Source organism: Propithecus coquereli, unplaced genomic scaffold, assembly GCF_000956105.1.
Source record: "Propithecus coquereli isolate 6110/MARCELLA unplaced genomic scaffold, Pcoq_1.0 Scaffold262, whole genome shotgun sequence".
Lineage (NCBI taxonomy): Eukaryota > Metazoa > Chordata > Mammalia > Primates > Indriidae > Propithecus > Propithecus coquereli.
The window spans coordinates 2,058,317-2,073,053 of NW_012148197.1; the positions used below are offsets into that span (position 1 = coordinate 2,058,317).

The following is a 14,737-nucleotide window of genomic DNA, read 5'->3' on the forward strand; positions in this document are numbered from 1 at the left end:
CAAATCAATCTATAGCTAAAAGGATCTATTTGATCAAAATCCCAGCAAGGATTAAAAAAAATTGACAAACATATACCCAACAATTCCACTCCTAAGTATTTTATCCAAGAGGAATAAAAACATATGTACTATACACATAAACACTTGTATAAAAATATTCATTGCTAAAAACTGGCAAAGACTCAAACATCCATCAACCAGATAAATACACTGTGGTATCTTCATACAATGGAATATCACTCAGAAAAAAGAGAGAGAAAAAAGAAAAGAACCACTTAACATACACGGAACTCAAAAACACTGTCACGGAACTCAAAAACACTGTCAGGGAACTCAAAAACGTTGGGTTGAGCAAAAAGAATCCAGCCACAGAAAAATTACTGCTTCCATTTATACATAATCCAAGAACAGGAAAACTAATCTATGTTGACAGAGATCTGAGAGAGGTATCAAGGTTTGGAAATTGAGTACAGAGGGGTTGGGGGAGACTTTTAGAGGTGACAAAAATGCTCTACATCTTGTTTTAGGTGGGAGAGAGTTACAGGGATGCGCACAATTATTAATATCAAACTAAAAAAATGTCTATTTTATTTGTATGTAACCTATACCTCAACAAAAATATTGATAGGGTAAAAAAAAATGATGACATTACAATTCCATTCCTATCCCTTGGGTCATGTTCAGGCAGGTGTTGCGCGGTGTATCGATACACAGCCATGGCACCAAGAGGCAGTTTCCTTGGGTGCACTGAGTATGGGGCAGGGGCACACGTGAGGGCAAACAGTAACCAGCCTGTGCACCTCGGAACAAAAATGGCGTCTGAGCCATGTCTGATATATGTACCTTGGTGCTGGCCCTTTGCTGTGATGCGTATGCGGCAATATCTGCTTCATGACTTGATGCAAGCGACAATGAGAGAATACTAAACCAATGAACTCAGAGAAAGGGCTGCGAGAAACAAGTGAGCCATGAAACTCACACACAGAAGGCAACCCAGGACAGTACAGCTTACAATTACCATGTTCCACATCAGATTGAAAGGATACATTCACGCATAAAATAGCAGGTGCAAGATTTTAATAAAACTGAGGCAAATTCTCCAACCACTTTCTGGTACATTGTATCAAGGAAATTCCTTAGGCATGTAGACAAAAATGAACCAACAGCATATAGAGAATCTAAAGGTCCTCTGGTAAGTAAATATTTAGCCATTTTCTCTCCCTAAGAACAACTCTCCCTTTTATCATTACTAAGGATACGAGATGACAAGAAGAGAAAGCCACTATTGTTCTGCAATGGACACGATCCAGTAATGCCAGAATGTAAAGTCGTATCCTATGCAGAATACCACCAGGCTTGATAAAATTGAGATCCTTAATTTTTTTTTCTTTAGGTCTTAATTAGCTTCTAGTTACACTACAAACATTATCGTTGGAGCACACATGCTGGGACAAATTGGAACACCTGTTGCCAGCCTGGGAAGCCTAGGAGGCTCCCCGGTGATTAACTGTCACCACGCCGATGGTGACGGTGCCACTTTCTACGTGTGCTAACTATAACACTGGAAAAAACCCAACCATCTCATCTTGCATTAAAAGCAGAAAGGGAAGGAATTGTAGGAGTGGGCCCTACTCATGATAGTAAACCCTATAGTCCTGATCTCAGAAATCCGAGGGGTAGGTGTTGGTAAATTTTTCCAGTTAACTCCCATCATCAACTCCCCTGTCCATTAACAAGGAAATCCACTTCATCTTGGCAGTTGGCATGAATCGTTATCTCTGGGGCTGGCATTTTCACAGACTAGGCCATCCTTGTAAATGCACTGACTAAAACTCTTTTGTTAATATTGAAAGCACGAAAACATCGCGATGCAGTTAAAATGGATGAGTTTACTTTAAAGAGTCAGTGAAACAGAGATCTTCAAACGAGGGCAAGGAGACCTAACTAACAATCTCTTTTGTCCAAAGGGGATTTGAGGGTGGGAGTGGGGGAAGGGGTGAACAAACCGTAGAAATCTCAAAATGACAAAAGTCATTGTTCACTGTGCTTTCTACACACTTTCCCTGACATCTCTACACAATGAAATGCAAGGGTCAGTGGTACTGAGACAAGGCAAGGCAGTTCCACTCTTTTGCTTCTATAAAAGCGAGTGACCCAACCTATTCTCCCCGAGTCTTAGGGTGGCTTTGTTCTCCACATCCAGATGCAGCAGTGCTTTCTCACTCCCCTCATCCTGCCCCCCAGCCCCCACCCCTGGAAGGAATGACTGAGGACACCTCCTTCAGATTTTCTTTTTCTTGGGCATTTTCACTTCATAAAGCTGCAGTCAGTGTGTTTTGTGTGTGGGGAGGAGGGAGTGACACATTCAGTGGTGGTCTCCAGGACTGCCTGCATTGGTGGCTCAAGTAGCCTCAGGATTAGCCCTTTGTGTTCCATGAAAGGATATGAAAAGTCAGTTATTTAAGCTCAGTCAAGCTGCTGAATTTTGGGGGAGGTGAGAGGTGGGGGGATAAGAGGTCTGTAGGGAAGAAAGGTTTTACAATTCAGTTTGCAAAATAATTACAGCATTTTGCTGAGGGCAGTTATGTGCAAGTTTGCATACTCACAGCAGTCCCAAATTAAAAAAAAAAAAAAAAAAATGCATACTCACAGCAGTCCCAAATTAAAAAAAAAAATTAAAATATGTAAAACCTTCATTTTCATTGGTTTTGCTAGTACAAAGACTTCTTAGAAGCAATGATTTTAATTACAAGAATTCTAGATAATTGACTCTTCTTACTTGATGTTATCAGGGACCAAGGAAGTTTAAAAAATAGTATGGAAATTGTATTAATATGAAATATTTAGTGCACAATGGTCTATTCTGAAAACAATGGATTGTGATACTGTGATTCCAAATGGGAAAGTATCCATTAAAATCTTCAGGGATAACAAACCCAGAATCTGGAATACAAACTCAGGCGGTGATATTTACAGGCTTACCTTAGTACAACATAATGTCATTATCAGATTATTTCTCATACTTCAAAATGTATGTAACATTTTTTGAAACAACCATCCTTTACTTAGTGCTCATGGTATGCTTAGATGTAATCTGAATTTTGTTAATGACTCCATTTTATCCTCACAACCACTCTTTTTTTTTTTTTTGAGACAGAGTCTCACTCTGTTGTCCTGGCTAGAGTGAGTGCCGTGGCGTTAGCCTAGCTCACAGCAACCTCAAACTCCTGGGCTCAAGCGATCCTCCTGCCTCAGCCTCCCGAGTAGCTGGGACTACAGGCATGTGCCACCATGCCCGGCTAATGTTTTCTATATATATATATTTTTTTAGTTGTCCAGATAATTTCTTTCTATTTTTAGTAGAGACGGGGTCTTGCTCTTGCTCAGGCTGGTCTCAAACTCCTGACCTTGAGCGATCCACCCGCCTGGGCCTCCCAGAGTGCTAGGATTACAGGCATGAGCCACTGCGACCGGCCCTCACAACCACTCTTATGAAGCAGGCATGATCTTCTCCATTTTACAGATGTCTCTGTGTGGCTTTGTGAAAACAGTTAAGTGGCAGAGCCAGGATTCGAAGTTAGAAAGGGGGGTTCCAAGGCTTTCCCACTCTATCCTACACTATAAAGTCATTTACTTATAAATGATACCCAGTGTGCAGTAGCACACTCAACCTTCGCGGCATTAAAACATGAAGCTTTTCCTAGAGAACAAAGAGCAATGGCAAAAGCAATTTTCAGGGTTCTTAAATCCTCAGGTAGAATCACACTAAACAGACTAGATAAATTAGATTTTTTCTGGCTGCCTTCGTTCTTCCCTTGGAAGGGAGAACAGCTTCAAATTTCCCAGAAACTATAATTTGATGGGAAAGGCAACATATCTTTAAGATATGTTTAAGAGTTGATCTAGTAAAACATCCACGATGTGTGCAAACCTGTGACTGGCCCTCTGAATGACAGATGCCTCAGAGGATCAGCTGTCCCCAGTGTGGACCCACTATTCAGAATGAAGGGTCATGGGCCACACGTGGCATTCCTACCCGGATGTCCCAAGTAGAAGTTGTCCAAACCAGCATTCCTTGTCTTCCCTGTGCTGGCACAGCCCCATGCTTCCGGTGGTCTCCTGCTCCTCTCCTACCTAATAAGCCAAATCTAAACCCTGGTGCTTGAGACACAGGCCTCCCTGTGATCTGGCCTGTCGGTGCCTCCCCACTTTATCTCCTCTAAAGCCTTATCTGAAACTTCACAGTGCAGCTGTTCCACACTGTGAGGTTCCTGCGAACATCCTGTGCTCCTGGGCTCTCTGCCTTGGCTTCCTGCCACATGCGCCACATCCTCCCCCACCTGTGGTTCAGGATTCACTGGGCAGCCTTCCCCATCGTCCCCAGGCAGGGATACTGAAGAAGCCCTCTGAGCGGCTGTGGTGTAAACCTGCAGTTGACCAGCTCAGAAATAAAGAATACAAAACCTTAAAGTTTTAACTTAAAAACACATACAGGTCTGATGTCAGAGTTTCTCTTGGTCTTTCTCATATAAATCACACCCATAAGGGAAGGGAAGGGACACTCTGAGTACAGAATTCTCCCATATTCCTGAAATTCTCCCTGCCCCATTTATTATTCTCACCCATACCTAATTTGTTAGCAAATGTTTTGCATTTTTTTTTTTTTTTTGGTCAAAGTGAAGCCTTAATTAATTCTTTCCGAAGCCTTCAATTTGTCAAAGAACTCTTTCATTTGGCATTCGTGTTTTTATCAGTCTTGATGTTAGGTAGTGTCATTGTCTAAGTACAACAAAGATGAGAAGCATGAAAAAGTTTAGGAAGAATCACAACTGACTCTGGAGAAGCATAACGAGGCCAAGGAGTGGAGCCAGCCAGAGACAGCACACCGGCAAGCACGTCTGCCCGGAGCATCACGCAATCCAGGAGTAGGGGAAAACGAACGGAGGGATGAAGCAAAAAGAAGAGTTGCTGACTTCTTCGTCCTCTCTAGAGACCTTATTAGCAGGGAAACATAAAGTTAGTAAAGGCTGACATTTACCCAGGGAAGTTCAAGGACAAGTCTGGAGTTAGTATCTTTCAGCTTCACTCAAATGTGTATGAAGATATATTAGTGATATTATTGGTTTCACTAAGTTCATCAATAATTCTCCTGAAAACAGAAAGCTTCACAGGACAAATCTTATCCTGAAACACCATCAGGTTCTACTGGGCAGATGTATGATGAATAAAACTGAGGCCCCCGGCACTGCTGGACAACGAATTGAAATGGGGTAAGCGGGCTGGGCATCAGGGCTCACACATGTAATCCTAGCACTTTGGGAGGCCAAGGCAGGGGCATCACTTGAGGCCAGGAGTTCAAGACCAGCCCGAGCAAGAGTGAGAAACTGTCTCTACAAAAAAAAAAAAAGAAAGAAAAATTAGCCAGGCACGGTTATACACACCTATAGTCCCAGCCACTTGGGAGACAGGACGGTGGCTTGAGCCCAGGAATCTGAGGTTGCACTGAGCTACGATGACACCACTGCACTCTAGGCTGGGCGACAGAGCAAAACCCTGTCTTAAAAAAAAAAAAGAAAAGAAAAAGAAAAGAAGAAGAAATGGGGTAAGCAGAGAGTGAAAGGCCAAGGAAGCTACACTGAAGCACAGCAGGGAACAAGGTGGGGCCTGCTGCCTACGCCCGAGACACGGGCACAGATGCTGCCAGGAACACCAAGGGAGGAAGAAGAATCCTCTGCCACAGAGACTTGTTCAGAAGACCACAAATGGCAAAGAGAAATCTGAAAACAAGACCCTTTTCAGGAAGCAACCATAGGCACAATTCAGAAGACAACCGCCACGTGTGCACAAAGCCAGCCAGATTATTGGCCTTGCTGACTTTCGGTAAAGTCCACTAACTGAGAATAACATCTTGAAAGGATACACACACGCACACATACACGTCACACATCCCTGTTTTCCCTTAAAATTACATGGTGAGCTGCCACTTACCTGCTCAAAGACATTGGATGGGTGCAACTGTCTACAGGTTCAACTACAAATTCCTCAGACAAGTTCTCAAGACTGGCTGAAATGTGGACTCTGATTCACCTATAGCCCCACATAAATCATATAATATGCTACAAACAACATTCTCCTCAATGTATAGTTAAAATGAACGTCAAGCTACTTCATTTGAAATACTGACAGATTTAACGGATATATGACATATTGACAATTTAATTGATCCTTGAGGCTATGTGCATGTGTTTATGTATACACACATGCATATAAATATAATACAGCACTGACAAGCTTTGTTATCTGAAATCAAATATCGGAACTATCTTCACAGAAAGGAATGTCATGACCTACAAAGTAACACTGGGGTGTTGTTAATATCTTTCATTGATAGTTATTAAGAGTATTCAAATTTTAAATTGCTATGTAAACATTCAGTTAAATTAAACCATTTTTTAACCAAAAAAAGATAGACTTATTCTATGTAGTTTGTATATTATAGTATTTATTTCTAACTTTTAATTTTTATTTTCATAAGGCTAGTCAATAAATTTAACTTTTAACTTTAGTATAGTTATATAATTTTCTATAAAGAATGTACTTTCTATTAATAGTATTAGTATAATGTAGAATCATCTGTTGCTCATGGAGTTTTAATGTAAAGTTAAGTCCCTATTTTTTAACAAGACCTGGAGAACTACACATTTCCTTCTGTCGTGGCCAATTCCTCTTGTTTACACACAACTACTGAGATTTCGTTTAAGGGCATGAGAACTAATTAGCTGAGAAAAAGTATACTGAATAAACACTTCAGAAATAATAAAAACAAAAATGATCAAGTATCTTTCAAGGTTTATCAAATATGCCAGGGATGAGCAGAGTCACACACACATAAAAATGAGTCAGAACACACTTGGCGCTCGGGACATGCTCACAAAAATAAAAATACACAAAACAACTGTTTTCCAGCTCCTGCCCCATCGTGCGCCCACTTGCAGCTGATGACAGGAAAGAGTGGTGACAAGTGGGAGCTCTGGGCACCACTCGGCCCCACCACCCACAGGGCCTGTTCCTCCAAACTCCTGGACCACGTTCCCCGATGGCCTCATTTTACTCCCCAGATTGCCTCAGTGGCTCAAACTCATGAGGGGATGAATTTTTGAATGTCTATGGGGCGCTTCCTGCCATACCTCAGTGTATCTCAGGACCCCCACTCTGATCCCACGGTTACTGAAAGGAGGCAGGGACACAGCCCTCGGCCCTCCCACTCCACTCTGGCCCTCTCTCCTTCCCCTAAACGTATGGAAACCCCCCACTAACGCGCACCATTCACACACCACACACGAACTCAAACGCCCAAGCAACTGAGCCACACCGCCCCACAGCCCCTACGTTCCAAATGGGACTCTCTCCTCTTTGATTCAAGCTCCTTCACGGTGCAGTCTCCTCCCTCACCTCCACTTTGCCAGCTGTCAGCACCCGCCCTTCTTTCTTACACCTGCTTCTGCTGCTCACTGGGGACCTCCTAATTGCCAAATGGAAGGGACAACTTTCCTCTTACCCTCTCCTTTGTATTTAGCACACCTCTCTTCCTTTGCTTTCCCCAACACCAATTTTCCTCTCTCTTTCTTACTGTTCATGCTTGGCTTAGGTTCTCTCTTTAAACACCAAGGCTTCCATAAGGTTCTGACTATGGCCCCTAAAAATGCTTCACTCTCTCTGGGCCATCTCATCCATCTTCACAGAATCAACTACTACCTGCTCAGTAAAGAACATGCACCCTCTATGCTCATCCCAAGTCTCTCTCTTGAACACTAGACTCCTATTTCCAACTACCTATAGGACACTTCCACCCCGAAGTCCCATAACTTCCCCAAGATAACTGAACTAAAAGTGGCAGCATGGGACTGGAAATTTGCTTCATGCTAAAGCTATAACCGTTCTACTATACAGTATCCCTTCTATACCTCATCACGCAGCATAATAATTGCTTACTTGCTACCTGTCTCTCCCAACAGAGTGTGCCTCTCGGAAGTTGGGAATTCAATTTCAGTGCCATATCCCAAGTCCACCATGGGGCCTGGCACACAGAAGACACTCAATAAATGCTTGCTGGGTGAATGAAGATAAAGGCTCTTTTTGACCTCCGCATACCCAGCACATAGCTTAGTAACAGACCAGTGGAAATAATACAAAAGAAGGCATGTTATAGTAATGAGAAATACTACTATGAATTCTTTTCGCATGTCACGAGTTTGTATTAATAGTAGAAATAATGCTTTCTTAATGGGAGACACTTCAAGATATATTATGGAAATAATATATCTACTTGCAAATACAGTCACAAAACAACAAAGCTACCCAAATATTACAAATATATTATTAAAATTAGTGTTAATAGAAACGCAGGCTCTCAGAACAAGAAAAAAAAGTAGAAAGAAATATGAAAAAAAAAAAACCAAAAAAATTAGTGTTAAAATCTAACTCTGATCATACAATTAATTTAATACGATTAAATGTTTGATTAAAAATGCTGTCAAAATATTATGTATATACAGTATCAATTACCTAATCCAATCATTGTTTTAGGAAAATGGAAGACTAGATTTGTGCTGCTGGTATTTATGCTGATATGAGTCATCAGACACTTAATAATGTGAATTTTAATTATCACCTCTGTTTTTGTTTGTTGGTTACCCAAATACATTACGATTTGAATGCCAAATTCCTATTCAAAGGACACAAAGTCAAGATGAATATCACCGATGTATTTCAATTCTTCTTTACACAGAGATATTTCATTTTAATCCATTCTATTGATTTGGTTTTAGAAATACTGCTGATACTCAAAGCTGTTATGATTTTTGAAAATGTAAACAAACAAAATGTGTTTGAACACTTTATAACCCAGATGTGCACTGCCAGCCTTGGCTAACTTATCTGATAAGCCCATGGCAACCCTGAGGTAATCCACAGACTATTATTTTGTATTCTATAAAGTATTTATTTCCAATGATATATTTATTATCTTATCATACATTCAAAAACTTCACTCAATTCTAGCCTATGCTTCCAAATAGCATGGTCAGTCAAAAACTCACCTTTCTTTATTCAACACTGTTCCACGCCTGAGCCAATTGGGGCTCCAATGCCCCACAGACACGTTACCCTCACCACCCTCCATGTCCCCACAGGACAGCGGTAAATGACACCCACTCTCAAAACTAGCTGTGTCACTGTTTCCCATTAGTATGGATACTGGTATATAAAAACAGGCAAGCAAAAACCCACAAATGCTCACACAAATATAAATCTTCTGTTGAAGTCCGAGAGTCAAATTAGGTAAAAATAACCTCTGTCTGACCAGCAAATCTGCTTACATTTTAAGCAAATTTCCTTATCTCAGCCATTTCATCCGTAGAACACTAAAATCTGTCCCTGATTTCTGACTGGCTTCTGCAGAGCCTACACTCCAGGCATCATGCCACAAATGGGGGTAGGGTGGTAGAGAGGTGTCTGCTGTAGGGTCTCTCCCCTCCAGTGCTCCCCAGCAGACTGTACTGGAAACACAATTCAGTTGTAACCCAATGGTCCACAGTTCTGATCTCTTATTTACAAAACCGATGAAACTATCATTATTCCACAGAAAGGGCAATCAAACATGCATGTGCTGGATTAAAAAGTTCACATGGATAAGTGTAATTACATTCTTTATTTCTATAGCTATTTGATTTTTAATACTCCAGAAAAGCATGAGCATATGCATATCTTCAGCAAGAAAAAAACATTAACGTAGCAGTCTTAGTCTGAACATTCCAAGCGGAAAGTTTAACTCTTCATAAAGATATCTAAGCTTTCTTTGGATTTTGATTCTACGGGGTGTCCCAAAAGTCTCCAAGCAAAGGAAAAATTCTGTAAAATTTTGTAATGAATATTTTGTAAATAAAGGTACACTTAGCTACAATTTCCTATTTTCCCTATGTATGTATTTTCCCTATGTGACTTTTAGACACCCTGTATTTGTGACTATACATCCTGTCAAATTCCTTCTGGCTCTATTCGCACCCTCTATAGATGTTATGTAGTTTCCCCACAAGTCAGGAAGAGCTACATCTCCTGCTAGTTAACACCAAGGAAAACTTCTTAACAGGGAAATTCCCAGTCCTTTTAAAACTCAGTTGCTTCAGCTAACCTCAGCTGTTGGGTCTAGAAGGCCTCACTTTCTGTGAGATTCCCTGTGCCTAGGAGGACTTGGAAGTCATACTGATTATTACCCACAGGATCTGATAAGAATTAAAACCCACCGTGCCCAGATGTCAATAGCAGGATTTACTAATGACATTCAAAACAAAGGCAGGCAGGAAATTTTCTACTATCCCAATTTTGAAAGGGGGCTAATAAAACCCTTTAGATGACCAGATGAGCTAGGCAAGAGGCCTAAAATTCAACCCCATTTTAGATGCCCACGCAACTGAGAAGGCGCTATTATTCACACATTCATGCTATACCTGTATGGTTTACCTGACTGGTACTCAAATTTTGTAAATGTTAGATGATTGAATCAAAGGAGATAAAATTTCCTTTGAAAAACAACTCTCCTCCCTCCCAAAAAGAACGATCAACTACTTAAGCAAAGCTGTGAGCCAAGCTGATTGTCATTTTGACCTTGCTTTGCTTTAGCTCAGGAGACTGCTTAGAAATGTACTAAGCAACCCCTTCACTCGGCTCAGCTAGCAGAGCTAATAGGCTTCTAATTAATTTCCAGAAGATTGCTGTTATAACTAACAGGTTTTAAACATTTGGTTGATTGGGGAAAATGAATTGAATATAATGTATTTGATTTGGAAAATTAGTTTTCATTCTATGTGCTTACCATAATAGTGTTTATTTTAAGTTTACATGATTCCATTAAGAGTCCCAGAACACCACTGGGTTGTTTTCATACTTACAGAGTCCTATGCAACTTAAAAAAAAAAAAAAATCAATTTACATTTAGATATTTTGTTGCCCTTTATTTGAGGGCAGGTTAAATTCATTTTTGTGGCTTTAATAAAAATCTTCACTTGCTATTATAATATAGCAACAGGCCCAAATACTTCAAAATGATCTTGGCGATACCTCAGTCAAAAGCCCACTCATCGAATGCAAATCCTCTGGAGAAAGGCTCTGCACACAAAGTAAGATGAACCAGTTACTGCATTGTTTATTAAGTTTCACTTGATTCCTCCTGACAACCATTTAAACAATGAATGTTGGGAAATGTCCCTCAAAGAATGAACAACAATGGCAGGGATCAGAGCTTTTATATTTAGCTAATACTATTTTTAAAAGGAGAAAATATTTCTTCCTGAAGGGATTATGGGAAGCTTTATTAAAGACACCTGCAAACAAAACAAGTGACAATAGATCTTTATCATAATTGATAACTGAGTTATCCTTTATATGAAAACCTCCTTTCTGGGAGACAATAACATTAAGATTTACCTTTGCTGTAGATTCAGGAAATCAGCTGACTGGGACCAGTCGTATTCAAGAATGGCAAATTTACCAAGATTATGTGAGTGGGTAATAAAAAAGACCCTTGTCTCTCTGGTTAAATAGAAGTACAAGACTAGAATTTTCTCTCCTGCTGCTGACAATGTTTTATATTGAAATCAAGTAGCATCCATCCCTGTCCCTCCATATGTGACACAAAAACACATGAGGGATTCTAATTATGATGGCTCACTCTGCTAAGCACACAGTGGGCCAGCCGCTTGCAGTTGCAAAGAAAAAGAACTTTCCACAAAATCTTCTCAAAGTAATTAACAATCGCTGTCAAAACGTGTGTTTACAGTCATCTGCATTCTATGAAAACCATGAAACTCTCTTAGTGAAAGACTGCTTCTGGGGGATAAATAATATAGCTAAATTCGGCAGGACACATTTTTGAAATAAGTTTGCAGCAGGGAAAAAAAAAAAAAATCAGAGGTCCATATTTGCAGTAAAAATACCCTGCCTGTGAGTCTGAGCTTCCTTCAGCAAATGCCTTCTCCCATGGGCTATGTTGTTTGCAGTCATATATTCATTGCTGCCTCTCTGTGCGACTAACAGGAATTCCCGTAATCATTTCAAGCCTACAACTGATTTTTCTGACATAGCTAATTTTCCAAATTAAGTAATTGTGGCTCCTTTTATAACAGGGGCTCCAGAGGAGATCTGAAGCTTTGACATGAAGAGCATTTGAGCATTGGAAAAAAATAAAAAGGTGGAGGTTCGGGGTCAGGGGAACATCAGCATGGAGCCATGATTGTAGACCCCAATGTTAGCATTTCTACTTCTTGGCCTTAAAGTCAGCTCATGACTGGATCTACTGTAAACTAGGACTCAAGGAAAGTGAAAAAGATTCAAACTCATGAAGTGTTAGTAACAGCTGCTGGGATTTTAGAATATGTGTAGCTTTTGATAGATGCATTTCATTTCCAAAATAAACATTCAGAAAAAAAGAAACTTTCCTGGCCTGAATCACTGAAATATAGATAGAATTAAACAACAGGGGGGAAAAAAAAGGAAAGAAAGAAAAACAAACAAAAAAACCCACATGAGCAACAATACTGAATGAAGAGATGAGAGATGAGATGACCCAACATTATTCTTTAGAACCTCAAGTTCACAGACCAAACAAATGCTTTATAAAAAGTATTTCTGTAGGATTGTTGGGTTTTATTTTTTTAAAAGACAGCTTAAGACTTTGAGCAATCAACGTGTGAAAAGAAAAGCTGCTGAGGAGAAAGGAAAAAGACATTTTCTGAAATGACTTTGATCTTGTACTCAAATTGGCTTAAACATCCTTGCCTTGAAAGGCTTTGTTTCTGCAATAACTGCCCTCTATTGTCCTTGTTAACAAAGTATTATTTTCACCTTATTATTACTAATCTTTTCTTTGTAAGCAACCACACCTAGTTTTATCCAGAAAAAAAAAAGGTGAAGTAAATATTTGCTCTTTGTGGTAATACAATGCATAATTTAGTTAATCTAGGCTATCTTTTCGTGAGAGGTGATTGTTTCTGTATTATGAAATCTGTTCACAGTAAAGCAAAATCCATGCCAGATACCTGGGAGGCAGAGGGAGAGCCATCTACCTAGCATGTAGCCACCGCGAATCAACCCTGACATGACCGTGTGGCCACTCCCACACACGAGCTATTACTCATGCTAACTGAGCCTCCGAATCACAACCACACCTTTCTTTTACAAACATGGCCTTTTATTAAGTTAACATTACACATTGCCAAGCTGAGAGCCCCACTCCCAATCCCCATGAAAAGGCCACGAAAAAACAGAACTTCAGTTGTCCATGTGTGAGAACTTGACGTTACTGTTACATTACCTGGATGAAATCTAGAACTGTCGTGGGCAGCAAATCGTCCAAATGTCCAATGTCTTTGGAGAAACGATTTAAAATTCTTCCTGTAAGAACAGGATATGAAAAATTACTCATTTCCCCAGATGGATCCTTTAAGAGAAACAATTCATGAACAAATCAACAATATATTAAATGCATATGTATTTAATATATTATGCATTTATATGAAATAAGCTGATTGTCAGTGGTAAAGAAAAAGAAAATCAGATGATACCTAAAGAGAAACCAAAATACCATCAAGTGGCAGCGAGCAACCAGAGTTAAATAAGGCCCAGACTTTTAAAAGAATAAGTGAAAAAAACCTTGTGAGAGTTTAGAGAAGGTTTGGTGGGTTCTAGAATGTTTCCTCCTTTTTAGATCTCATCTTGGACTTCAATCTAAGTGCTGAGTAGGTAGATGAACAATTGCAAATTGCATAAATTAATCCTAATTATTTCGCTAATTTTGCTTTAGTTATCAAAATTCATTTTGCTAAGTGGTATATAATTGTAATCTCTGTATTTTTCCCCCCACAGGATGGAAAGGAACCTCACATTTTTGGGAAAACTTAGAATCCTGACATTTCCAAGTTGTGAGTTTACTTCTGGAGTAAAAGTCATTATTTTTCAGAAGTGCACCAAGTGTGACAAACACAGGCTTATTCTTAAGCATCTAGGAAGACAAGAGGAATGTAGGCAGGAAAACAGAAATATTAGTAACGAAAGTCCACTTCTTATCATCGATTTTATTTCCCCTGTCAAATAGAATCCAAGAAAACGGCATATCACAAAGGCTTCAGAAACAGAAGATCAGAACTGGTTCCTAACAAGTATCTCACACACAGCCTATTTCGATGCAGGCATCCTCTGAGCAGTGTGTCTGTCTGGGCCTCTGAACTTCTTTTCTAATTGATGCTTCAGGAAGTCCAGCTCCAGATGAGAAGTGGAGCCTTCTAGGTGCTCTTCCCAGTGTTTGTGAGACATGACTTCCTCCCAGGGCCCTTCATACCAAGCCTCGACTCAACCATCGAGGGGCAGAGGCTGAGCACTGGGCTGCCTCCCACTGGCGGGGCAAATGTTGTCTCTGCAGTCCTCCTGAGGCGCTGGGCTTGGCCAGGCTGCGCAAGTCAGAGCTGGGCCTCAATTTTCCTGTCTCAGGTTTAGGACATACAGACTCCAGAAAGTGTCATTTAGTGACACCTTTGGCAGGCCCGGTGACAACTTTTCTGAGCCTCTAATGACACCTCCTATAGAGGGCTGTCCTGGTGGATTAAATGGGCTCATGTCTGTGAAAGAACCTGGTCACAATGCCAGGTACTTTTTAACAGGTGCTCAAGAACAAAACAAACATACAAAC

The 14,737-nt window shown here is 40.3% G+C and overlaps 1 protein-coding gene across 1 annotated transcript in view; it reads right to left on the minus strand.

Annotated features, from left to right (window-relative positions):
* The window catches only part of ABCC4 (ATP-binding cassette, sub-family C (CFTR/MRP), member 4), a 244,430-nt gene that overhangs the window by 76,969 nt on the left and 152,724 nt on the right, over positions 1 to 14,737 (minus strand). Inside the window, exon 20 of the mRNA XM_012647333.1 lies at positions 13,367 to 13,446. Coding sequence (XP_012502787.1) covers positions 13,367 to 13,446 — 80 coding nt within the window. The remainder of the gene's footprint in view (positions 1 to 13,366; positions 13,447 to 14,737) is intronic.